This window comes from Bombina bombina, chromosome 2 (genome assembly GCF_027579735.1).
Source record: "Bombina bombina isolate aBomBom1 chromosome 2, aBomBom1.pri, whole genome shotgun sequence".
NCBI lineage: Eukaryota > Metazoa > Chordata > Amphibia > Anura > Bombinatoridae > Bombina > Bombina bombina.
In genome coordinates, this window is record NC_069500.1 from 781,663,789 (window position 1) to 781,689,943 (window position 26,155).

General features: G+C 37.3%; 1 protein-coding gene across 1 annotated transcript in view; it reads right to left on the reverse strand.

Annotated features, from left to right (window-relative positions):
- Positions 1 to 221: 221 nt before the first annotated feature.
- LOC128649593 (uncharacterized) overlaps positions 222 to 26,155 on the reverse strand; it is a 149,681-nt gene continuing 123,747 nt past the window's right edge. The window contains exons 3-6 of the mRNA XM_053702949.1: positions 17,962 to 18,132; positions 16,300 to 16,344; positions 16,054 to 16,208; positions 222 to 1,069 (exon numbers count right to left, since the gene is read on the reverse strand). Of these exons, the coding sequence (XP_053558924.1) occupies positions 1,022 to 1,069; positions 16,054 to 16,208; positions 16,300 to 16,344; positions 17,962 to 18,132 (419 nt within the window). The 3' untranslated portion in view covers positions 222 to 1,021. The remainder of the gene's footprint in view (positions 1,070 to 16,053; positions 16,209 to 16,299; positions 16,345 to 17,961; positions 18,133 to 26,155) is intronic.

Consider the following 26,155-nt stretch of genomic DNA (forward strand, 5'->3'; position numbering starts at 1 on the left):
GGACTAGGAAGAGGCATAATACGGGAGCTGTGTGACAGGGGAAAATGTATTAAATGCAGGAGAACACAGTAAACATGGGAGGGTTGACAATCCTAATCGTGCCTGAGCACAGAGCTTTATAAAATTGGGCCCTAAGACTGAAACATTATTTAAAGTGTCTCAATTTTTTAAATTCAATTTCAAATAAATGAGAGCCATCTATTAACAAATACAAAGGTGAGTGAGATTTACGGAGAAGCTTTATTTAATTAAAAGATTTGAATAGCGTTGAGCAACTTTAGATGAAGTTCTACCATTGGTAAATTTAGAGAAATGTACTACCAAGGATAACACAGGGACTAGATATTTTTATGTCACTGGGGGCCCAATGATTTAAAGCTGTTCGCTCTGGTGAGATTATCTACGAAGTCTAGTCAGTACTGTGAGGTTCCTCAAAGAATTTTTGAAAGTCAAACTTTACCTTGTGAGCTATTTATATCCCTATGCAGGTTCCGGATGTGAGGGGGAGATACATAATTTACAAAATAATGCACAAAAAAGACCCCAAAGATTTTGTGCGATTTCTCTCTATGGATGAGATAAAACTAACTATTTCAAATCTTATCATAAAGGTTCACGAAAGGTTGAGGGAGCTATTAGGGTATAAGATGTACAGTGTAAAAAGAACTAGATAGTTCCTTGAACAGTTAGCTTCAGAACTGGAACACTATATTGCTATTTTATCCTATGAAAGCATTTACTAAACAATGGTCTGTTTATGGGAGTGTGTATTAATGCACGTCTTTATATAACTGTGTCTACTCTACAGCATTGTGTATAAATGTGTTTGCTAATAAGCCAAACTGCTTTGCGTATGTACAGTATGTATGAATGTATCTCTTTCCATTAATCTGCACCGCTTATGCTTAAGTTACCTACGGTTTAATTATAAAATATATATATATTACAGAAACACTGGAGAGTATTCTTTTAGAACAGGTTCTGTAGATTACAATTCACTGATTAACGTCCATCAACTGAACTACTTGGGAGGGTAGCGTGCAAAAGGAGCTTCTTCATTTATGCCGTTCTGTAAAAAGAGACAAATACACATTTATTTAGTATAAACATTTATTTCACCCTATTGGGAAGGAACTATTAGGCTGTAAGATACTGGAGAGATACTCCCATAAAAGTTTTGAACATAGTTTTGTATACAACTCCCTTCTTGCTCCTATAACATCCACCTGTAGTTCCTCCCTTACTGTTATTATAACCACTCTCTATAGCTCCTCTATTAAAGGGGCATTAAAGTGTTCAACTAAACTGCAAAAGATACCACAATATTGGATTACTTACTGTTCCTGCAACTCTTTTCAAATCAGTTTTCCTGTTTTAATAGCTTAAAGGGACATTAAACATTAAATAAATGCAAGACAGAATGATGCATTCAAAGAAAAGATAAGTCTGAGAATAACATGTAGATGTATTTTTTAAAGTTTCATTAGCTGTTTAAATATTGACGAAATAAGTGTAAAGTTTTAGAGGCCTATTTATGAAATGTCTGTAGGACCTGATCCGACAGTGCGGATCAGGTTCGACAGACATTGCTGAATGCGGAGAGCAATACGCTTTCCGTATTCAGCATTGCACCAGCAGCTCACAAGAGCTGTGGTGCAATGCCACCCCCTGCAGACTCATGGCCAATCGTCTGCCAGCAGGGGGGTTTCAATCAACCCGATCGTACTCGATCGTGTTGAATTCCGGCGATGTCTGTCCGCCTGCTCAGAGCTCGCAGACATGGTTATGGAGCAGCAGTCTTTAGACCACTGCTTCATAACTGCTGTTTCTGGCGAGCCTGCAGGCTCGCCAGAAACACGGGCCCTCAAGTTCTATTCGGAGCTTGATAGATAGGCCCCATAGTGTCTATAAAACAATGGGTGCTTCCATGTTGTAACTTAGGTTACCTTCTCTGCTGTGGCCAATTAGGGACAGGACAGTTATAAATAGGTCACTAGAGTGTGCAGCCAATAGCTGTGTGGGATATAACAGTGTTCTGCACTTCCATTTCTGACAGGAACTGAAACGCTCACAATGTCAGAATGGAATTACAGTAAAAGAGGACAAATTAAATAATGTTTAATGTCCCTTTAAAGGTGCCAGATACTGAAGCTCCACCTCTTCATACTCTGTGCCGCAATCTTGGAGCTTAGGTATTTTGACAGCCTGTGACAAAGCAGTGCACACTAAAAGATCAATATTGCCCACTTTTTGACAACTGTATCATTTGCTTGGAGGTAGTGTGTATGATACATTGTGAGCATTACTTTTTTTTGCATTTTTACACAGTTTAGTTACACAAAATATATTTGCAAAAGCACTGAGCACGAATATAGAGCAATGCAGCCATTTGAAAAAACATAATTTATGTAAGAACTTACCTGATAAATTCATTTCTTTCATATTGGCAAGAGTCCATGAGCTAGTGACATATGGGATATACAATCCTACCAGGAGGGGCAAAGTTTCCAAAACCTCAAAATGCCTATAAATACACCCCTCACCACACCCACAATTCAGTTTAACGAATAGCCAAGCAGTGGGGTGATAAAGAAAGGAGTAGAAAGGATCAACAAAGGAAATTTGGAAATAATTGTGTTTTATACAAAAAATCATAACCACCATATAAAGGGTGGGCCTCATGGACTCTTGTCAATATGAAAGAAATGAATTTATCAGGTAAGTTCTTACATAAATTATGTTTTCTTTCATGTAATTGGCAAGAGTCCATGAGCTAGTGACATATGGGATATCAATACCCAAGATGTGGAGTCTTCCACTCAAGAGTCACTAGAGAGGGAGGGAATAAAAATAAAAACAGCCATATTCCGCTGAAAAAATTAATCCACAACCCAAAACAAAAATAAGTTTATTTCATCTTTGAAAGAAAAAAACTTAAATCAAAATCAGAAGAATAAAACTGAAACTGCTGCCTGAAGAACTTTTCTACCAAAAACTGCTTCCGAAGAAGCAAATACTTCAAAACGGTAGAATTTAGTAAATGTATGCAAAGAGGACCAAGTCGCCGCTTTGCAAATCTGATCAACTGAAGCTTCATTCTTAAAAGCACATGAAGTGGAAACTGATCTAGTAGAATGAGTTGTAATTCTCTGAGGCGGGGCCTGACCTGACTCCAAATAAGTTTCAACCAAGAAGCCAAGGAACTAGCAAAAGCCTTCTCACCTTTCTTAAGACCATAAAATAAAACAAATAGACTAGAAGTCTTCCTGAAATCTTTAGTAGCTTCCACATAATATTTCAAAGCTCTTACCACATCCAAAGAATGTAAGGATCTCTCCAAAGAATTCTTAGGATTAGGACATAAGGAATGGGCAACAATTTCTCTACTAATGTTGTTAGAATTCACAACCTTAGGTAAAAATTGAAAAGAAGTCCGCAAAACTGCCTTATCCTGATGAAAAATCAGAAAAGGAGACTCACAAGAAAGAGCAGATAGCTCAGAAACTCTTCTAGCAGAAGAGATAGCCAAAAGGAACAACACTTTCCAAGAAAGTAGTTTAATGTCCAAAGAATGCATAGGCTCAAATGGAGGAGCCTGTAACGCCTTCAGAACCAAATTAAGACTCCAAGGAGGAGAAATTGATTTAATCACAGGCTTAATACGAACTAAAGCCTGTACAAAACAGTGAATATCAGGAAGTATAGCAATCTTTCTGTGAAATAAAACAGAAAGAGCGGAGATTTGTCCTTTCAAGGAACTTGCAGACAAACCCTTATCCAAACCATCCTTAAGGAACTGTAAAATTCTAGGAATTCTAAAAGAATGCCAGGAGAATTTATGAGAAGAACACCATGAAATGTAAGTCTTCCAAACTCTATAATAAATCTTTCTAGAGACAGATTTACGAGCTTGTAACATAGTATTAATCACTGAGTCAGAGAAACCTCTATGACTTAGAACTAAGCATTCAATTTCCACACCTTCAAATTTAATGATTTGAGATCCTTATGGAAAAACGGACCTTGAGATAGTAGGTCCGGCCGTAACGGAAGTGGCCAAGGTGGGCAACTGGACATCTGCACCAGATCCCCATACCAAAACCTGTGTGGCCATGCTGCAGCCACCAGCAACACAAAGACTATTCCATGATGATTTTGGAGATCAGTCTTGGAAGGAGAACTAGAGGCTGGAAGATGTAAGCAGGATGATAACACCAAGGAAGTGTCAGTGCATCCACTGCTTCCGTCTGAACATCCCTGGACCTGGACAGGTATCTGGGAAGTTTCTTGTTTAGATGAGAGGCCATGAGATCTATCTCTGGAAGACCCCACATCTGAACAAACTGAGAAAACACATCCGGATGCAGAGACCACTCCCCTGGATGTAAAGTCTGGTGGCTGAGATAATCCGCCTCCCAATTGTCTACAAAAAAATCTTCTCACAGGAGGTCTTACTTTGAATTATATTCGATACCCTTGAGAGACAATGCTCTGAATGATTTTGGACAGATTTTATCCAAAAATCCTTGAAAAACCTTAATCTGCCCCCTACCAGCTGAGCTGGAATGAGGGCCGCACCTTCATGCGGACTTAGGGGCAGACTTTGGTTTCCTAAATGGCTTGGATTTATTCCAATTTGAGGAAGGCTTCCAACTGGAAGCAGATTCCTTGGGAGGAGGATTGAGTTTTTGTTCCTTATTCTGACGAAAGGAACAAAAACGGTTAGAAGCCTTAGATTTACCCTTAGGTTTTTTATCCTGAGGCAAAAAAACTCCTTTTCCTCCAGTGATAGTTGAAATAATAGAATCCAACTAAGAACAAAATAAACGATTACCTTGGAAAGAAAGAGATCCAAAACAAAGAGGGTGTCCAGAGCTCTCCAATGTTAAAAGAAATCTTTATTTAGGACATATAAGTGCAACGTTTCGAGGTTAACACCTCTTAATCATGCATAGGCTGAAACATTACTGAAACGACTTTTATACCTGTTGATTTGGCGCCACAGGGCCCACAACTTGAAAAAATGTAACACTAGCGACACCTGCTGACATATATTTACATTACAATAAAAGCATTCTATATATATATACACATACTTAAAATAAAATGTTGATGTGACAAATATAGCATACAATTTTATATGATAAGGAAATTTCTTTGTTAGTTAATGATTTCCTACATTAACATTTGTTTTTGATGCTTGCAAGTTCATAGTATTTGACTATTATTAAATTGATTAGATACCTACCTAGGTATATGGAAAAAATTTAGGAAATTTGGAACAATTTATTATGAAACTCATTGTATTAAATTCATTATATATGGGAAAATTCATTGTATATGTAGAAGATTCATGTTATACACAGAAAAAATTCACTTTATATGTATTAACCATTTATATTGTATAATAAGTCAATCACTTAAAGAGACAATTTTTTGGTTCTGTTTCATTTCCCTTAATTTTTGTGAACAGTAATAATGTATATACATATTAGACTTTAGGAGTGAGTTTTATACATAGACAATTAGATATTTTATGGGGATTGTCAAGTTTAAAAAGAAAAAAATTAATTTAATTTGAAAACTAAGTTTGATGGATAAGGGAATAAAATGAAAATTAAACTATTTAATCAACATAAGAATTGAGACATGTATTGTCATAGTAGGTTATTCTTATGGTTAACAATTGTTATAAGTAAACAGACATGTCTAATTCTCTGTTGAGACCCCTAAGGGCCATAGTATCTAACTTGTAAATCCACCAAGATTCTTTTTGTTTCAATAGTATTTCTCTATCTTGACCATTTCTTTGTACTTTTATGTGGTCAATGACTTGCCATCTCATTTGGCTAATGTTATGGCCTTTCTCAATGAAATGGCTAGATACAGGAGCTTCCTTATTTTTACAACGTATATTGGAGTGATGTTGGCTCATCCTGTCTTTTACCTTACGGGTGGTCTCACCTAGGTAAATAAAAGAACAAGGACACTTTATTAAATATACTAAATGGGTAGTATCACATGTATAGAAGCCTTTGATGTCATATCTAGTACCATTGTGTGGGTGGTAAAAAGATTTCCCTTTAATTATGGAACTACAACTCATGCAGTTTAAGCATGGGTATGTGCCATAATTTTTACTACCTATGTATGTTTGAATGTTGCCTTTACTAGGGCCCACATCAGACTTGACCAAATGGTCTCTCAAGTTTTTTACACATCTGTGAGCCATTAAAGGTGGATTCTTAAAAATAGGTATTTTCTCATTACAGTCACTTAGTATGTGCCAATGCTTTCTTATACTTTTCGTGATCTCCTTACTAAAGTGACTGTACTGGGAAATGAAAACCATCCTGTTCTCTTTTTGTTTAGAGACATTTTTCCTATTGTCGTGCTTTAATACCTCACTCTTTTTTTTCTTCAATGAGTTTATTTGGGTAGCCTCTTTCTATAAATTTGTCTGCCATTTCATCTATGCGTTGAATACATTTTTGTTCACTACTGACTATTCTTCTCACTCAAAGTAACTGACTCTTTGGGAGGGATTCCACTAGGGGTCTTGGATGGACCCAAGCATCAAAAACAAATGTTAATGTAGGAAATCATTAACCCCTTAAGGACCAGCGACGTACCCTGTATTTCACTGGCCTTTTTTTGGGACTTGATTGTTTTAAAGCGCAGTCTTGCCACCAGCGTTGAGACTGCTCTATTCCACAAAGCCTGCTGGAGGGAGGGCATTAATAGCGTGTTCTTGCTAGACTTGTGCTATCATGTCCTGAAAAAACCCTTAACGACCAGTGACATACAGGGTACATTGGGGTCATTAAGGGGTTAACTAACAAAGAAATTTCCTTACAATATAAAATTGTATGCTATATTTGTCACATCAACATTTTATTTTAAGTATGTGTATATATATATATATAGAATGTTTTTATTGTAATGTAAATATATGTCAGCAGGTGTCGCTAGTGTTACATTTTTTCAAGTTGTGGGCCCTGTGGTGCCAAATCAACAGGTATAAAAGTTGTTTCAGTAATGTGTCAGCCTATGCATGATTAAGAGGTGTTAACCTCGAAACGTTGCACTTATATGTCCTAAATAAAGATTTATTTTAACATTGGAGAGCTGTGGACACCGTCTTTGTTTTGGATATCCTTTTGGTGAAGTGGCAGTTCACCTGTCTACACCTGCACTCCTGTCCTTTGGTGCTGTTCCACCTTTGTTTGTTGGAAAGAAAGAGATAGTAATCTAGATTTAGATGTCATATCAGCATTCCAAGATTTAAGCCACAAAGCTCTTCTAGCTAATACAGCTAAAGACATGGATCTAACATCAATTTTGATAATATCAAAAATGGCATCACAAATAAAATTATTAGCATGTTGCAGTAAGCGAGTAATGCTAGATATGTCAGGATCCAATTCTCGTTGCGCTAAATTCTCCAACCAAAAAGTTGAGGCAGCCGCAACATCAGCCAAAGAAATAGCAGGTCTGAGAAGATGACCTGAATATAAATAGGCCTTCCTTAGATAGGATTCAAGCTTCCTATCTAAAGGATCCTTAAAGGAAGTATTATCTTCCATAGGAATAGTGGTATGTTTAGCAAGAGTAGAAATAGCCCCATCAACTTTGGGGATTTTTTCCCAAAACTCTATAGATTTAGCTGGTAAAGGATACAATTTTTTAAACCTTGAAGAAGGAATAAAAGAAGTACCTGGCTTATTCCATTCCCTAGAAATCATATCAGAAATAGCCTCAGGAATAAGAAAAACCCCTGGGGAAACCACGGGAGGTTTAAAAACAGCATTTAAACATTTATTAGACTGAACGTCAATAGGACTGGTTACCTCAATATCCAAAGTAATTAACACTTCTTTTAATAAAGAACGCATATACTCTATTTTAAATAAATAAGTAGATTTGTCAGTGTCAATGTCTGAGGAAGGATCTTCTGAATCAGATAGATCCTCATCAGAAGAGGATAAATTATTATGTTGCTGGTCATTTGAAATTTCATCAGCTAAATGAGAAGTTTTAAAAGACGTGGAAATGCAGACAAAGCCTTCAAAATAGAATCAGAAACAAATTCTTTAAAATTTACAGGTATATCATGTACATTAGAAGTTGAAGGAACTGCAAATGGCAATGTACTATTACTGATGGAAACACTATCTGCATGTAAAAGTTTATCATGACAACTATTACAAACGACATTTGGTGGAATAATTTCTACACTTTTACAACAAATGCACTTAGCTTTGGTAGAACCGATGTCAGGCAGCAATGTTCCAGCAGAAACTTCTGAGGCAGGATCAGATTGGGACATCTTGCTCAATGTAAGAGAAAAAACAACATATAAAGCAAAATTATCTATTTCCTTATATGACAGTTTCAGGAATGGGAAAAAATGCAAAAGCATAGGCCTCTGATAGAGAAAAAAAAGCAAGAGGCAAACATCAATAGGGTATTGAAATAATGAAAAAAAAATTTGGCGCCAAGTATGACGCACAACGTAACGTAAACTTTTTTGGCACCAAAAATAACCGGAAATGACACACTCGCGTCACTAATGACGCCGCCATGTGAAAGGTCTCGGTATTACGTATGATGCCGGAAATGACGAAGTTGTGTCATAAACGTCTTTTTCCGCGCCAAAAAAATTTTCGCCACAAGAATGACGCAATAAAGTTTAGCATTTCACGCACCCGCAGGCCTAATACCCGCAATAGCAAGAAGTAGTCAATTGAAAAAAAGACTAAAACCCCAGGTAAGAAATACATTTCTTGAAATGTTTAAATTCCCCAAATATGAAACTGACAGTCTGCTGATGGAAATACATGAACCTGACTCATGGCAAATATAAGTACAATACATATATTTAGAACTTTATATAAATACATAAAGTGCCAAACCATAGCTGAGGTGTCTTATGTAATTAAAAACATATTTATCAAAAAGTCACCCATCCACATATAGCAGATAGCCAAACCAGTACTAAAACAGTTATTAGTAGAGGTAATGGTAAATTGAGAGTATATCGTTGATCTGAAAAGGGAGGTAGGAGATGAATCTCTACGACCGATAACATAGTACCTATGAAATAGACCCCCGTTAGGGAAATCATCCTATTCAATAAGTGATACTCCCTTCACGTCCCTCTGACATTCGCTGTACTCAGAGGAATCAGGCTTCAACAATGCTGAGAAGCGCATATCAACGTAGAAATCTTAGCACAAACTTACTTCACCACCTCCATAGGAGGAAAAGTTTGTAAAACTGAATTGTGGGTGTGGTGGGGGGTGTATTTATAGGCATTTTGTGGTTTGGGAAACTTTGCCCCTCCTGGTAGGATTGTATATCCCATACGTCACTAGCTTATGGACTCTTGCCAATTACATGAAAGAAATGTAAAGCTCCTGCTCTGTATCATGCACAGTAACCTGAAGCACATAATACAAGTGTGAAAAAGTTGACAGCCTCATTGATATGTAAATGCACACTGCTTCTGTCACAGTGTGTGAGATTGCCTGATGGCAGCACCCAGTATGAAGAGGCAGAGCTTCAGTATCTGATTTGGAAAAAGATCTGCAGGAACAAAATGACATGCAATAACACAGAACCAGATTACAAGCAGCAAGCTAATTGTTTTTTTTTCACTCGAGTACTAACTACGATCAAAACAAACAATAAGCTAGCCTGGATTAGCGCACATATTACAAGTTTAAACTAAAAAGTTAGAGCACTAACGAAAAACACAGGCGTGCTAACTTCCGGACTTTGGATATCATGACCACGCAAACTCCTCCTCCCCATAGACTTCTATAGGGCACGCTACAAAAAGCATTAATAGTAATCGCTTGCGTTCTAACCCTAAACTGTGCTCAAGCCGAAGATGCATTAGGAATACTTTACATTTCATCACAACAAATATTTTTATTTTTAAACAGATATTTCTTTATATATATATATATATGTATATATATATATATATATATATATATATATATATATATATACATACAGAGAGAAGTGCACTCACAGGAACGAACAACTGGCTCAATAACATTGTTAGCCTGTTCTATGGCGATTTACCACCTGGGTGCAACTTTTTAGCCCAGTAATGCTTTTCACAGCAATTGTATTTTGTAAATTATATATCTTTACCTATGCAGTATATCTATATGAATATATATAGATATATATTGCATATATATATATACTGTATATATATATATATATATATAAAATATATATATCAAGAGAGAGATAGATAGATAGATAGATAGATAGATAGATAGATGAGAGATAGATAGATAGAGATATATATTTTACCAAAAAAACATTGGATATATAGAAATATTTATTTAAGAATAAAAAGAACATATTCTTCTGTGTGAAGAACATTGGAATGTGAAATATTAATGTTTCATGTCGGGTTTAGAGCACTTGAAAAAATGCGATTGGGTTAGCGCGCGAGTATGGGTGTTAGTAGTTTTGTTTTTTTGCAAACATTTTTCAAATGTTTGCGTACTAAAAAGCCCTTTGTCTACTGAAGTTAACGCAAGAGCAAAAAGTGCTCCACTAGTAATCTAGCCCTTATGGTGGTCACAATCTCCATTGAAAGTATAGGCTGTATTAGAATGTCGGCTACACTAACCGTTCTCTGGTAAATGGCATTTATCATGGACTTGTAATATCAAGTTGCACGCTAATGTTAGCACAGTCCAGCGTTATTGCTTATAGTGTCCTATACAATTATTAGCACACCACTTGTAATCTGGCCCACAGTGAGTAGTTACTATTCTTGTGTAACTGTGCTCAGTCGTTTAATGTCCCTTTAATGTAAAAACTATCGCCTAGATTTAGAGTTCTGCGTTAGCCGTCAAAAGCAGCGTTAAGGGGTCCTAACGCTGCTTTTTACCGCCCGCTGGTATTTAGAGTTAGTCAGGAAAGGGTCTAACGCTCACTTCCAAGCCGCGACTTTTCCATACCACAGATCCCCTTATGCAAATTGCGTATCCTATATTTTCAATGGGATCTTCCTAACGCCGGTATTTAGAGTCTTGGCTGAAGTGAGCGGTAGAGCCTCTACCTACAAGACTCCATCCGCAGGAAAAAGTCAGTAGTTAAGAGCTTTCTGGGCTAACGCCGGTTTATAAAGCTCTTAACTACTGTGCTCTAAAGTACACTAACACCCATAAACTACCTATGTACCTCTAAACCGAGGTCCCCCCACATCGCTGCCACTCTAATACATTTTTTTAACCCCTAATCTGCCGACAGCACACCGCCGCCACCTACATTATACCTATAAACCCCTAATCTGCTGCCCCTAACATCTCCGACACCTGCATAATATTTATTAACCCCTAATCTGCCACCCCCAATGTCGCTGCTACCTTACCTACACTTATTAACCCCTAATCTTCTGACCGGATCTCACCACTACTCTAATAAATGTATTAACCCCTAAACCGCCTCACTCCCGCCTCAAAAACCCTATAATAAATAGTATTAACCCCTAATCTGCCCTCCCTAACATCACCGACACCTAACTTCAAGTATTAACCCCTAATCTGCCGACCGGACCTCGCTGCTACTCTAATAAATGTATTAACCCCTAAAGCTAAGTCTAACCCTAACCCTAACACCCCCATAAGTTAAATCTAATTTTATTCTAACAAAATAAATTAACTCTTATTAAATAAATGAATCCTATTTAAAGCTAAATACTTACCTGTAAAATAAACCCTAATATAGCTACAATATAACGATTAATTATATTGTAGCTATTTTAGAATTTATATTTAATTTACCGGCAACTTTGTACTTATTTTAACTAGGTAGAATAGCTATTAAATAGTTATTTACTATTTAATAGCTACCTAGTTAAAATAATTACAAAATTACCTGTAAAATAAATCCTAACCTAAGTTACAATTAAACCTAACACTACACTATCAATAAATAAATTAAATCAATTAACTACAATTACCTACAATTAAATAAACTAAACTAAATTACAAAAAAAACCAAACACTAAATTACAAAAAATAAAAAAAGATTACAAGAATGTTAAGCTAATTACACCTACTCTAAGCCCCCTAATAAAATAACAGCCCCCCCAAAATAAAAAAATTCCCTACCCTAATCTAAATTAAAAAATTTAACAGCTCTATAACCTTACCAGCCCTTAAAAGGGCTTTTTGCGGGGCATGCCCCAAAGAAATCAGCTCTTTTGCCTGTAAAAAACCCACAATACCACCCCCCAACATTACAACTCACCACCCACATACCCCTACTCTAACCCAAACCCCCCTTAAATAAACCTAACACTACCCCCCTGAAGATCTCCCTACCTTGTGTCGTCTTCACCCAGCCGAGCACCGATGGACCAAAAGAAGACATCCGGAGCAGCATAAGTCTTCATCCTATCCGGGCAGAAGAGGACATCCGGAACGGTCGACATCTTCATCCAAGAGGCATCTTCTATATTCATCCATCCGGAGCGGAGCGGAGCCATCTTCTTCCAGCAGACGCGGATCCATCCTCTTCTACCGACATCTACTCGCTGAATGAAGGTTCCTTTAAATGATGTCTTCCAAGATGGCGTCCCTCAAATTCCGATTGGCTGATAGGATTCTATCAGCCAATCGGAATTAAGGTAGGAAAAATCTGATTGGCTGATCCAATCAGCCAATCAGATTGAGCTTGCATTCTATTGGCTAATCGGAACAGCCAATAGAATGCGAGCTCAATCTGATTGGCTGATTGGATCAGCCAATCTGATTGAACTTGAATCTGATTGGCTGATTCAATCAGCTAATCAGATTTTTCCTACCTTAATTTCTATCAGCCAATCGGAATTCGAGGGACGCCATCTTGGATGACGTCACTTAAAGGAACCTTCATTCGTCGGGTAGTTGTCGTTGAAGAAGGATGTTCCGTGCCGGAGGTCTAGAAGATGCCGCTTGGATGAAGATGTCTGCCGGTCCGGATGTCCCCTTCTGCCCGGATAGGATGAAGACTTCTGCCGCTCCGGATGTCTTCTTTTGGTCCATCGGTGCTCGGCTGGGTGAAGATGACTCAAGGTAGGGAGATCTTCAGGGGGGTAGTGTTAGGTTTATTTAAGGGGGATTTGGGTTAGAGTAGGGGTATGTGGGTGGTGGGTTGTAATGTTGGGGGGTGGTATTGTGTTTTTTTTTTACAGGCAAAAGAGCTGATTTCTTTGGGGCATGCCCCGCAAAAAGCCCTTTTAAGGGCTGGTAAGGTAATAGAGCTGTTAACTTTTTTAATTTAGATTAGAGTAGGGAATTTTTTTTTATTTTGGGGGGCTTTGTTATTTTATTAGGGGGCTTAGAGTAGGTGTAATTAGCTTAAAAATCTTGTAATCTTTTTTTATTTTTTGTAATTTAGTTTAGTTTATTTAATTGTATGTAATTGTAGTTAATTTATTTAATTAATTTATTGATAGTGTAGTGTTAGGTTTAATTGTAATTTAGGTTAGGATTTATTTTACAGGTAATTTTGTAATTATTTTAACTAGGTAGCAATTAAATAGTAAATAACTATTTAATAGCTATTGTACCTAGTTAAAATAAATACAAAGTTGCCTGTAAAATAAATATAAATCCTAAAATAGCTACAATATAATTATTCGTTATATTGTAGCTATATTAGGGTTTATTTTACAGGTAAGTATTTAGCTTTAAATAGGAATACTTTATTTAATAAGAGTTAATTTATTTAGTTAGAATAAAATTATATTTAACTTTGTGCGGTGTTAGGGTTAGGGTTAGACTTAGCTTTAGGGGTTAATACATTTATTATAGTAGCGGTGAGGTCCGGTCGGCAGATTAGGGGTTAATACTTGAAGTTAGGTGTCGGCGATGTTAGGGAGGGCAGATTAGGGGTTAATACTATTTATTATAGGGTTTGCGAGGTGGGAGTGCGGCGGTTTAGGGGTTAATACATCTATTAGAGTGGCGGCGAGGTCCGGTTGGCAGATTAGGGGTTAATAAGTGTAGGTAAGGTAGCGGCGACGTTGGGGGGGCAGATTAGGGGTTAATAAATATTATGTAGGTGTCGGCGATGTTAGAGGCAGCAGATTAGGGGTTCATAGGGATAATGTAGGTGGCGGCGGTGTCCGGAGCGGCAGATTAGGGGTTAATTGTGTAAGGTTAGGGGTGTTTAGACTCGGGGTTCATGTTAGGGTGTTAGGTGCAGACTTAGAAAGTGTTTCCCCATAGGAAACAATGGGGCTGCGTTAGGAGCTGAACGCTGCTTTTTTGCAGGTGTTAGGTTTTTTTTCTGCCCAAACTGCCCCATTGTTTCCTATGGGGGAATCGTGCACGAGCACGTTTTTCCAGCTAGCTGCTACCGTAAGCAACGCTGGTATTGAGAGTTGAAGTGGTGGTAAATATGCCTGTACGCTCCCTTTTTGGAGCCTAACGCAGCCCTTCAGAGAACTCTAAATACCAGCGTTGTTTAGAAGCAGCGCTAGAAAAAAACACGCATAGCTAACGCACCCCTTTGGTCGCAAAACTCTAAATCTAGGCGTATGAATTTTATAAAAGGGGTGGTGATTTATTAACTTTGTCAACCACGGTTCTTGGTATTAGACGCGCAAAAAACAAAGCAAAATCCCTCCTATAGTTAAACCTATATTTCTTCTTCAAACTGCTCCAGTAATCCCTCCAAGGGCTTGATGATCTAAAGAGAGATTATCTAAGAGGTCTCATCAGTACTTTTTAGCTTGAGAGCCGTTTATCTCTCTAGGCAGGTTCTGAGTGTGGAAAAACACCTACATTGCTATAAAATGTTCACAAAAGCCCCCAAAGATTTTGGTTATTTCTCTTCATGCAGGTGCGTTTTGATCATCAGGATCCCTGTAATCTCTCTAAAACTGCATTGATTTCCTCCGTAACCTTTTCATACATCTAATGTACCTAAGTGCACCTATAATATCTCCCAAAATGCTCTTCTAATAGGTCTGAATGTTTTCATTACAACTCAACTTATATCTTGAATATTTTACTATTACTTCTCTCACTAAGGGCCGAATGATGAAAAACTCACCTGCATGGAGAAATCTCGCAAATTCCTTGTTTGTTGGGATGCGAGGAATGAGCAGTCTATTGTAATGCATGTGTCACATCTAGAACTCTGCACAACCAGTTAAACTGCGCTCAAGCTAAAATTTGCCTTTCTAAAATTCTTTAAGTTACCTCACATTACTGAAGAGACTTATTAGATAATCTCACAAGATCAGTGATTTTAGTTCATTGTACCCTAAATCTGATTCCAGAAATTGTTCTGATTCATTGGTCTTCATTTAATGAAATGATTTCTGAAACAAATGTTTTGCTAAAGAAAAAAAATCTTGCAGCCACATTGCAGCTCAAAAATTGGGAAATTCTAGAATTTCAAAGATTTGTACCAGCCCTGCGTTACAATTGCAAGATCTGCTCTATTATAATTCATTAAAAAGCAACAGATGTAGGACAGAACAAACCGCTAAATATAGTCAGTACTAATGTGCAGCCTGTAACATAAAGTGACATAAAGTGATGTCTGGAGTATTCAATCACTAAGTATAGGTGTCAGTATTATTGTTAACAAAGTTCCAGGTACGTTGAGCTTGGAAAGTATCGCCTGAAAAGGTGTTCCTGTCTGTGATTTTCCATGACTGTTGTTGAAATAAACAGAACTTTCTTGTCATCTACGTTGTCTGGCTGCTGATTTTTTCTTTTAGATTTTTCTATTATAATTCATGAAGGCACATCTATTTTGCAACCATTAATTTCTCAATGCATAGAACAAGTTAAACTGAAAGAGATGTCAGTATCACAAAATCACCTTGAAAACATTACTAAACAGACAAATTCAATTTAAAAATTTCAGGGGTGTCCTCTGACGTTTTGCTGGAATCATTAAGTGAAACAAGCCTCAATGAATTTCGAACATGATCTCACCTTTACATTGAGGACCCATTGATAGTCTGACTGTCTATGATGTAGCCCAATAACGGTATAAATATTTACAACATACCATGGGGACTTCATCCAGTTTTTGGAATTCTGGTTCACTTTTCTGGCAGAACTTTACAGCCGTGACAACAAGAGCAATGCAGAGAATAGACACAAATATACAGATGACAGCAACCAGTCCAGGGTTCTCTGACAGACCTTTGAGTTCTTCGGCCCCTGAAATATATTCACACATCTTTATTATGTCAATCAAATAATTTGAAAACTTCATAAATAGGTGTTATTTAAAAAACAAAAAAAAACATACCTTCTGGGGATAATGTACCATTTAACGTATTGGTGGTATTTGTAACTGAAAAACAGAAATAGAAAGGTAGGAAAATAAAAGGTAAAATAGTCAGAGGGACATCACATAGGTTCTTGCAGTTCCATTGTGTGCTGAAATTATGTTGGTTGTGGTGGTAGTTTTTGTGGTATGAGGGCTGCACTAGGGTCAGGATTTGTAGGTGATCCCTTAAAAGATAGAGAAGGTTACAATGGAGTGGTCCTTTTGATGAGAGGGACACATTTTTTTGGGAGGGAGATACAAACTGAGCCCTAGTTGCTAATGTGGTTTGTATTACTAGTAGGGTTAATTGTAGTGGGAGAGAGGGTGTGTTTAAGATTAAATACAGTGAAGGGATATCACACATTTCACTCAAGACACAACAAAAGGCCGATGCACTTGCTTATATCACAGGTTGATTACTTTAAGATCCTTCCAGTGGCCTAATATTCAACAGTCCATCCCTGCATCTTTGTTTTCAGTTTCATCCACATCATCTACTATTTACAGTTTATGTTGACGCTTTACTGGCTTCCAGTAGCCTCATCGTGAAATCCAAAGTTCTAACCTGTATCTTCCTACACACCTCACCTTGTCTCCAATTACTCACCTAGCTATGATCAACTGCTAATCTAAGCCTATCGTCCAATGTCACCACTAATTTCCACTTACACCTTTAGGACATCACTCATGTTGCTCCTGTCTTGTGGAACTCTCTTACACAGATTTAAAAACTTTAAAACATGCCTATTTAGAGAAATACGCACTCTAACTCCATAAAATCATGGCCAAAATACTGCCTGCACACTCAATATCCTTTATGAACTACAATCAATTTACTCTTGAAGAAACATCTCTATCTTGTATGTCTATCTATTACAACTTATATACCAAGCTGTTTTGGAAACAAGGTCCTTGTATATTTCTGTCTCAATTTGTACACCAATTTTACATATTACAACCCATGTATGTACAGTGTTGTAGATAAATGATTATGGTATATCCTTACTAAACGTATGTGCACAGTCACAACTCCTGCTTTAGTACACTCTTGTCTTTGAAATCTGGGACCATGAATGTATCATCCTTTACTAACTACCAAAAAGACATTATTAAGGGAATGCTAGAACAGCTAAAACCTATATATAGTAGTTGTAAATAATATAGCATTGTAGTATAATATATAGTATAAAAATTATTTAAAACTTAAAAATATCTCACTTATATTACTGGTTAAATACATTTTATATTATATATTATACTACAGTTTATTCTATTTTATTTACATTTACTATATAGGTTTTAGCTTTAAAAGTGCTCCCTTTTTGGCAGTTGAATAATTCCTTTGGTGAGTCTGAGGGGTCTCACCTCCCTTTTTAGGGAGTTTACCTACACAGTGCAAAGTTTTAAGCAACAACTCTTGCTTGTAGATCCTTTACGAAGTTATAGGGCATTTGCTAGTACTGTATGATAGAAAGCAAATTGGCAGCTGTTCTTCCTGAAGTTACTGATTTGCATGCATCGCCATCTAGTGCTAGTATTATGAACAAAACTAAAAATCTTTGCCAGCTCTAACAGTACCAGGAAGAAATGTATTTTTTACCAGTTTAACACCAATAAATGATGAACAGATTTGTAACTTACTGTAAGGGCTTGATGTTGAGCTGTCAGTATCATTAGCTTTTGTGCTGTTAGTAGTGTGCACTGTTGTGCTCTCCGTAGCATTCACTGTTGTGTTTTCCGTAGTGTGCACTGTTGATATACTAGTGCTAGGTTCATAAGAGGTTGCTGTACTGTCAGGTGGGGTTACACTGGCTACAAATGTAAAAAAAATAAAGAACTCATTATTTAATATGCAACATACAGTCACTGATTATTAAATCAACATTATAATGTAAGTATATAAGGTTAAGCATTACAGGAACAGTAAACAACTTGAGAAAATGTTTAGTTATATGAAATGAAGCAACGTTGCAATATTCTTTTATTATTTTTCCCCTTTTCATGTCATTTACCTCTGAAAATGGTAGATTTTACAATTCTCAGAACTTGAAATGATCCCTGCAGACTTCTCAAGGCTAACCATGCTACATATACCTGTCCCTATTTGACTTTATCATATTAGAGCTGAGGAATCTGTTGGCGCTCTACAAATAACCGATAATAATAATAAGAACTGCAAAACAATGCATTTTATACTAACGGTGACAGTGGCTAACCTTGTTGTATGCAGACTGGGTGGGTTTGGCAACTAAAAAATAATTGAAGCAAACTAGGTCTTAATGTGCTTTAAAAATGTTTATGTGGCTGATATGTTATTGTATAGCAACACAACATAAATGTTTTGTAATTACAAGGTGTTTACTGTCCCAGAGATTTCAGAGATAATTTGGAGTGCTTGTTGTGTATATGTAGGTATCAATGTGTGTGTTTTTTTGTACTTCATTAGTAAAAGCATCAGTTTGTCTGCCTGTCTCAGTTTATATGTGTGCCTGGGTTTAGTATGTGTTCCTGCATGTCTCTTTCAGAATACAGGTTTTTTATTTTTCAGTAAGTGTATACATATTTGGTAAAGGGAAAATAAAGTTAAAATTAAACTTTCATAATTCAGAGATGGCATGCAATTTTAAACAACTTTCCATTTTACTTTTATCATCAAATTCACTTGGTTCTCTTGGTATTCTTTGTTGAAAACTAAACCTAGGTCAACTCATATGCTAATTTCTAAGCCTTTGAAGGTCGACTCTTATTATGACAGTTTTCACAGCTAGACAGTGCTAGTTCATGTGTTCCATATAGATAACATTCAGTTAGATTACGAGTTTGGCGTTATGACTCAAATAGCAGCGTTGTGGCCCATAATGCATCATTTTCCCTAACACAGCCATTACAAGCCTTTTAGCCTGTACTGCAACGTCAGTACCGCACTCCTAAAAATTACATTTTTTCATGGGATTCCCATAGCGCTGGTATTACGAATTTTGCAATGAGGCCAAAAAGCGAGCGTTACAGCCTAAAATGACAAGATCTGTATTGCCATCTAAAGTCAGTAGTTATGAGTTTTACGCTACAAATCTGTAACATAAAACTCATAGCTAAACTGTTAAAAAGTACACTAACACCCATAAACTACCTATTAACCCCTAAACCGAGGCCCTCCCGCATCACAAACACTAATTTAAATTTTTTTATTTTTTTTTTAAATCAAAGTTTTTTATTAAGGTATTTAGCAATAAAACATACATATATAACCAGCAATCATAAATATAACTGCCACAATATGGAAACAAGCATTTGTTGACATTAGCTAATCGAGTATAAGAGTAACCACAAGATTTACATGCCGCATTTCAAAAATACAACTCCTAATTCTTGTTACACTCCAAATATAAATGCTCAAGCTAGAGGGGACCTATATCATGTGGAGGTCCTAAACAACTATTCTTGGGGCTACTAAGACAAACCACGTTTCTATTGCAACATAGATTTTTAGTATTGCTGGTTTTGCAATGATACCTTACAATTTTTTTTATTTGTACAAGTCACATTAATACCGCTTTTATCATGAAATAACACCTAATATAATGATACTTTAAATTGTACTATATACATAATACCAAACTTCTTAACTGAGAGGTTCCAACATTGGACAATTTAGGATACTAATTTCCTCCCATGAAATAGAAGGTAACTCTTGTACCTAATAGGACTTACAGTACTGACGGGAAAAATTAGCATTGTGAAGCGGGTTAATACCGCTGAAGGATTCACCAAGTTGGGTGAATATAAGAGGGGGGGGGAGGGAGGTGATAAAAAAATAGTAGAAACTATATAGGAATATCCTCAGTGCATACTTTAATTATGACTATTTTATGTGTTGGACTACAGTATGAGGGGATAAGTAAGCTTAGAGCTCTTTGCTTTCACTAATGTTAATGGTAAAATTACGTATCTAAAGAGCACAATACATACAAAAAGTATAACTTGCTAGAGAAAGTATATATGCAATCCATTTCCATAGACCTCTGAACCGTAAACCAGTAAAAACATATGAAAAACATGGTCATATACCGGAATATAATATATGTACATTCATATCTCCTAGGGGGTGGATGGGAGTAAATTCAAGTAAAGCCACATTATACTGAGATAGAAAGTGACACTGGTATAGTAGGCCACCTGTCCACATAGAGAGCCTCTTGAGTCTAGGAGGTCTAGTGCTTGTATGTAAGTATAGCTAATCTCGAATTCCCCTTTGTGTCATATAAAGATCTCATTTGATTATACAGCAAAAAACCTACAAAACCTAATATTAAAAACTATGTAGTATCATCCAAGCTCGTTTTATACATGCATATAAGGAGTAGGACATATCATAAACAAGCCAATAGCAAGGGATATTTACAAGGATTGATCTCGCCCCCCAGGCATGGGCCCTATACCCAAGGGTAGAAAAGGGTAGAAATGTAATGATAATAGAAAAGCGATCCCTAATAATAAGCCTGATACTCACCGTAGGCTAACGCCTACTTTAATTATGGCATGTAATTGACGCATTTATGCTCAGACAGAAAATGAGTTTAAAGATCCTACAGCATTGAGGTGTGGTTATGCTAATGAGTACCCAGTAAACACAAGGAGGCAAACTAGGGATAACATAAATTTAGACTGCCAGCATAATCATATACCTTTCAGACCATATTAGTATCAGTAGGTATCTCCTATAATATTATGCTATACCCACGCGTAAAGCAGTCCATGGTTACATGAGACGAGACCTATAGGGCATTTATTGGCCATTATGTACCAAGTATGTGTGTAAACATAGACTTTCCTACCCTATGAATTGGGACTAACTAAACATGAGTTTAGCAGTGTTTTAATTTCTTCCCCTACAGGTATATTCAGAGATCCCTAGTTCATCAGGGTATCCCTTAACTATGTTCTACACTACTCTCCTGCGTGATTAACTTAAATTAGAGAGCTTGACCCAGCAGTAACTTTGGACACAAGTGTTCCATCTCTCGTGTATATAACGGGCTATGTATAATTTAACCACAGAAAACAACTCATGTGATGAACAGGTGGGTTCTTATGAAGAACCACTATACAAGATCATTAAACAGCTCAAAATGTATATTTGAATCAAGATTTCTAAGGTCATTGCACTTGTTGTAAGGTCAAACAAAAACAGTACTGGCACCTCAGATAACTTAGTTAAAAGAGAAAGCATTATAACAAAAAAAAAGGGGGCTAAACATAACAAGTGGCTAGATCAGCAACTGACATCAATGCAAGTAAAAAATTTGACCCATGTCTCTGAACAGGAAAAGTAGTCGCTGAGGCTGATTATGGGTACCAACAGTCCAACAACCCAAATGTAGTCTATATATAGGGAGATGACTTAATCAACTAAAAATAACAGCTGTTGTATGTGATTCTCTTGCATGGGGCTGAGGATTGTATAGGCGTTGGAGCAAGAAGTTAGTAAAACCAAGAGCTGATAGTTCTGCATCATGTATCCGGTAAGGTACAGTCATTTAGCTACGAATCAGCCGAAGCTCTCTTAATCAGTCCTGAACTCCCAGCACTGATAAGAGCATCTTACCCTATTCCGGCTGGACTCACCACACACACCTCTTTAGTAAAATATGAGAGTCTCCTCGAGCGTGTATCTAAGGGATGTTGCCTAGCCCACAGCCGCATACAGAACACGGCCGCTATTGTCTCCCTTGACATAGGCTTATGACTTGTCAGAGAGTTTCCGGTAGTATCAGAGTCTCCAGTATCGATAGCCGTGTGAGCCGTAGCATGTAGACCAATGCGTCTACTTTTTACATTTAACTTTGACTGCGAAACCTCTAAATGAACCGCGCCATGTCGCGCAGGCCCAGTGAGGATGATGGGAGGCTGCAGGGAATTTAACTGATCACTGCTATCCGATTGTGCCTCCATCTCAGGTTTGAGGCTCCATATCTCTTCCTTGTACCCTTCCTTCACAGCCCCGGTCGCGACTCCCCCCGAGTGTGGTAGGGCTAGTTCACTAAGTCCCGTCTCCTCCTCAGTTGCTCCTGTCAGCGGAGCATGCCGTTGCGGATCCATAGTAGCTCTTAGTTCCTCGATAAGAGCCTGCCCATGGTTGTCAAGCGAGAGCATTAACTTGCTCAGCCCGAGTATCATCTGCCTCTCCATATGGTGTCTGAAAGATAGGTGAAATACCGAGCTGTATCGCTAAGAAAAGATATGGTGCAGAGAAGTCTCTCAATATGGCGACGCACTCCACGCTGCAGTCTAAGCAAACTGGAAGGCCTTTGAGCTGTTGCGTTGTCATCGGTTATATCTTATTAGCAAATATTCCCTGTCCTGTATTCCCAAACTTGTTTGGAGCCGGATCTTGTAGTATGAGAGTACTAAACATGCCAAAAATATAAAGTTTATAAATCATACATCAGGATGACATGCCTTGCTAGATTGGCTGCTGGCTCCGCCCCCTAATTTACATTTTTAACCCCTAATCTGCCGCTCTCGCCACTAAAAATTTTTATTAACCACTATTTCACCGCTCCCCAACATCGTCACCACTATGCTAAACTTATTAACCCCTAAACCGCAGCCCTCCCACATCGCAAACACTATTTAAATGTTATTAACCCCTAATCTGCCATCCGCCCACATAGCCCCCACTGTACTAAAGTTATTAAGCCCTACACCGCAGCCACTATAATAAATCTATTAACCCCTGAACCGCAAGCCACTCCACAACGAAATATATTAATTAAACTATTAACTCCTAAACCGAAAGCCCCCCACATCGCAATAAACTAATTTAAACTAGTAACCCCTAAACCTAACGCCCCCCTAACTTTATATTAAATAAAACTTAACTACACATTAAAAAAATCCTAACACTACTCTAAAAATTACAAAGTATCTAAATACAAAAAATAAAAAAAATTTAAGTTACAAAAAATAACAAACACTAAATTACAGAAAATATCAAACGAAATTATCAAAAATAAAAAAGAATTACACCTAATCTAATAGCCCTAACAAAATAAAAAAGCCCACCCAAAATAAAAAAACCCCTAGCCTACAATAAACTACCAATGGCCCTTAAAATGGTCTTTTGTGGGACCCCCCAACAGTAAAACCCACCACCCAACCAACCCCCCAAAATAAAAAAACATATTTCTAAAAAAAAAATAAACTACCCATTGCCCTGAAAAGGGCATTTGTATGGGCATTGCCCTTAAAAGGGCCTTTAGCTCTTTTACATTGCCCAAACCCTAAACTAAACTTAAAACCCACCCAAAAAACCCTTAAAGAAGCCTAACACTAACCCCCTGACGATCCACTTACAGTTTTTGAAGTCCCGCTTTAACGATCTTCATCCCGGAGTTGAAGTCCTAATCCAGGCAGCAAGAAGTCTTCATCCAGGTGGCCTCTTCAATCTTCATCCAGGCAGTGACGTCCTGACCCAAGCGACGAGAAGTGTTAGGCTTTTTTAAGGTTTTTTTGGGTGTTTTTTTTTTAGTTTTAGGGTCTGGGCAGAAAAAGAGCTAAATGCCCTTTTAAGGGAAATGCCCATACAAATGCCCTTTTCAGGGCAATGAGTAGATTAGGTTTTTTAGATAGTTTTTTTTATTTTGTGGGTTTGGGGGGGTGGGGGTTTGTAATGTTAGTGGGTGTTTGTAATTTTTTTTCACTAAAAGAGCTGCTATCTTTTAAGGGCCTCTTGTAGTTTATTCTAGATTAGGTTTTTTATTTTGGGGTGTTTTTTTTAATGGGTATTAGAATAGGAATTTTTTTTTATTTTTGATAATTTGTTATTTTGAATAATATATCATTTTAGGAGGTATTTTTTTTTTTTTAGCAAAAGAGCTGTTTAACTTAGGGCAATGCCCTACAAAAGGCCATTTTAAGGGCCCCCCAAAAGATCCTTTTAAGGGCCCTTGGTAGTTTGGGGGGTGGGGTTTTTTATAGTGTTAGGGGTGTTTGTATTTTTTTGGGAGCAAAAGAGCTGTTTATCTCAGGGCCCTTTTAAGGGCCCTTGGTAGTTTATTCCAGATTAGGCTTTTTTATTTTGGGGTGGTTTTTTTGTAAAAGGGTATTAGAATAGGAATAATCTTTATTTTATTTTTTGGATAATTTCGTTTGTTTTTTTTGTAATGGTAGTTTGTTTTTGTGATTTTAGTGTTTTTTTATTTTTTGTAGTGTTAGGTTTTAGTGTAAGGCAGGTTAGGTTTTATTTCACAGGTATTTATTTTAGCTAGGTAGTTAGTAAATAGTTAATAACTTTTTACTAACTAGTCTACCTAGTTAAAATAAATACAAACTTACCTGTGAAATAAAAATAAACTATTAGTTATATTGTAGCTAGCTTAGGTTTTATTTCACAGGTATTTAGTTTTAAATAAGCATTATTTAGTTAATAATTGTAAATTTAATTTAGATCTATTTTAATTATGTTAAAGTTAGGGGGTGTTAGGGTTAGGTTTAGGGGTAGGTGTAGGGGTTAATGGTTTAATTTAGGTTGTTGCAATGTGGGGGGCTGGCGGTTTAGGGGTTAATAGGTTTATTTAGTTAATAATTGTAATTTTAATTTAGCTATATTTTAATTATGTTAAATTTATGGGGTGTTAGGGTTACGTTAGGGTTAGGTTTAGGGGTTAATATAGTTTAATTTAGGTTGTTGCGATGTGGGGGCTGGCTGTTTAGGGGTTAATAGATTTATTTAGTGGTAGTGATGTGGGAGGCCAGAGGTTTAGGGGTTAATAACTTTATTTAGTTGCGACGATGTTGGGGAGCGGCGGAATAGGGGTTAATAACTTTAATATAGTTGCGTCAATGTTGGGGTGCGGCAGAATAGGGGTTAATAACTTTAGTATAGTGGCAGCGACATCGGGAGCGGCAGATTAGGGGTTAATAGTTTTATTTAGGTGGCAGCGATATCGGGAGCAGCAGATTAGGGGTTAATAACATTATGTAGGTGTCGGCGATGTCAGGGGCGGCAGATTAGGGGTGTTTAGAAGTAGGGTTTATGTTAGGGTGCTAGGTTTAAACTGTATTTTCTTTTTCCCTATAGACATCAATGGGGCTGCGTTACGGAGCTTTTGTTTGCACGATCGCAGGTGTCAGGCTTTTTTTTGTCCGGCTCTCCCCATTGATGTCTATGGGGAAAGCGTGCACGAGCACGTCAAAACACTGCTTGTATTTGGGTGCGGTATGGAGCTCAAAATCTCCATATCGCCCGCGCAAGCCTGTTTTTTTTTAACTTGAGACTGATAACTTTTTAAGTAACAACAGGTTGATGGATATGGACACTTTTAGTTAGTTTTGCTGATCAATTAACTACTGAAAGTAAAATACAATAGAGAAGTGCTCATTTGGGAATGGGTGGTGTTTAATTGCCCACCCTATGGGATGGTACCCAGCTTATAAATACAAATACCAAGTTTAGTTCAGCACACCTTACAAAATGTTTATACATCTTTGGGAGTGATGCCAATGTGACCAAATAGTTACACACATCCATTTGCAAATCACCAACACATTTTTAAATGCTGTAAAAAATTGCCTGCAAAAACATATTTTCTTTTATATTAAAACTAGTCCTAAAGCCCGTTCACACGGGCCATTTTTTGCAGGGTACAGCAGTCCCACCCCTTGCGCTCTCTCCCTCCCCCTCTCTTTTGCTCTCTCTCTCTCCCCCCTCTCTTTTGCGCTTTCTCTCCCCCTCTCTTTTGAGCTCTCTCTCCCCTCTCTTTTGTGCTCTCTCTCCCCCTCTTTTGCGCTCTCCCCCCCCCTCTTTTGCACTCTCTCCCCCCTCTTTTGCGCT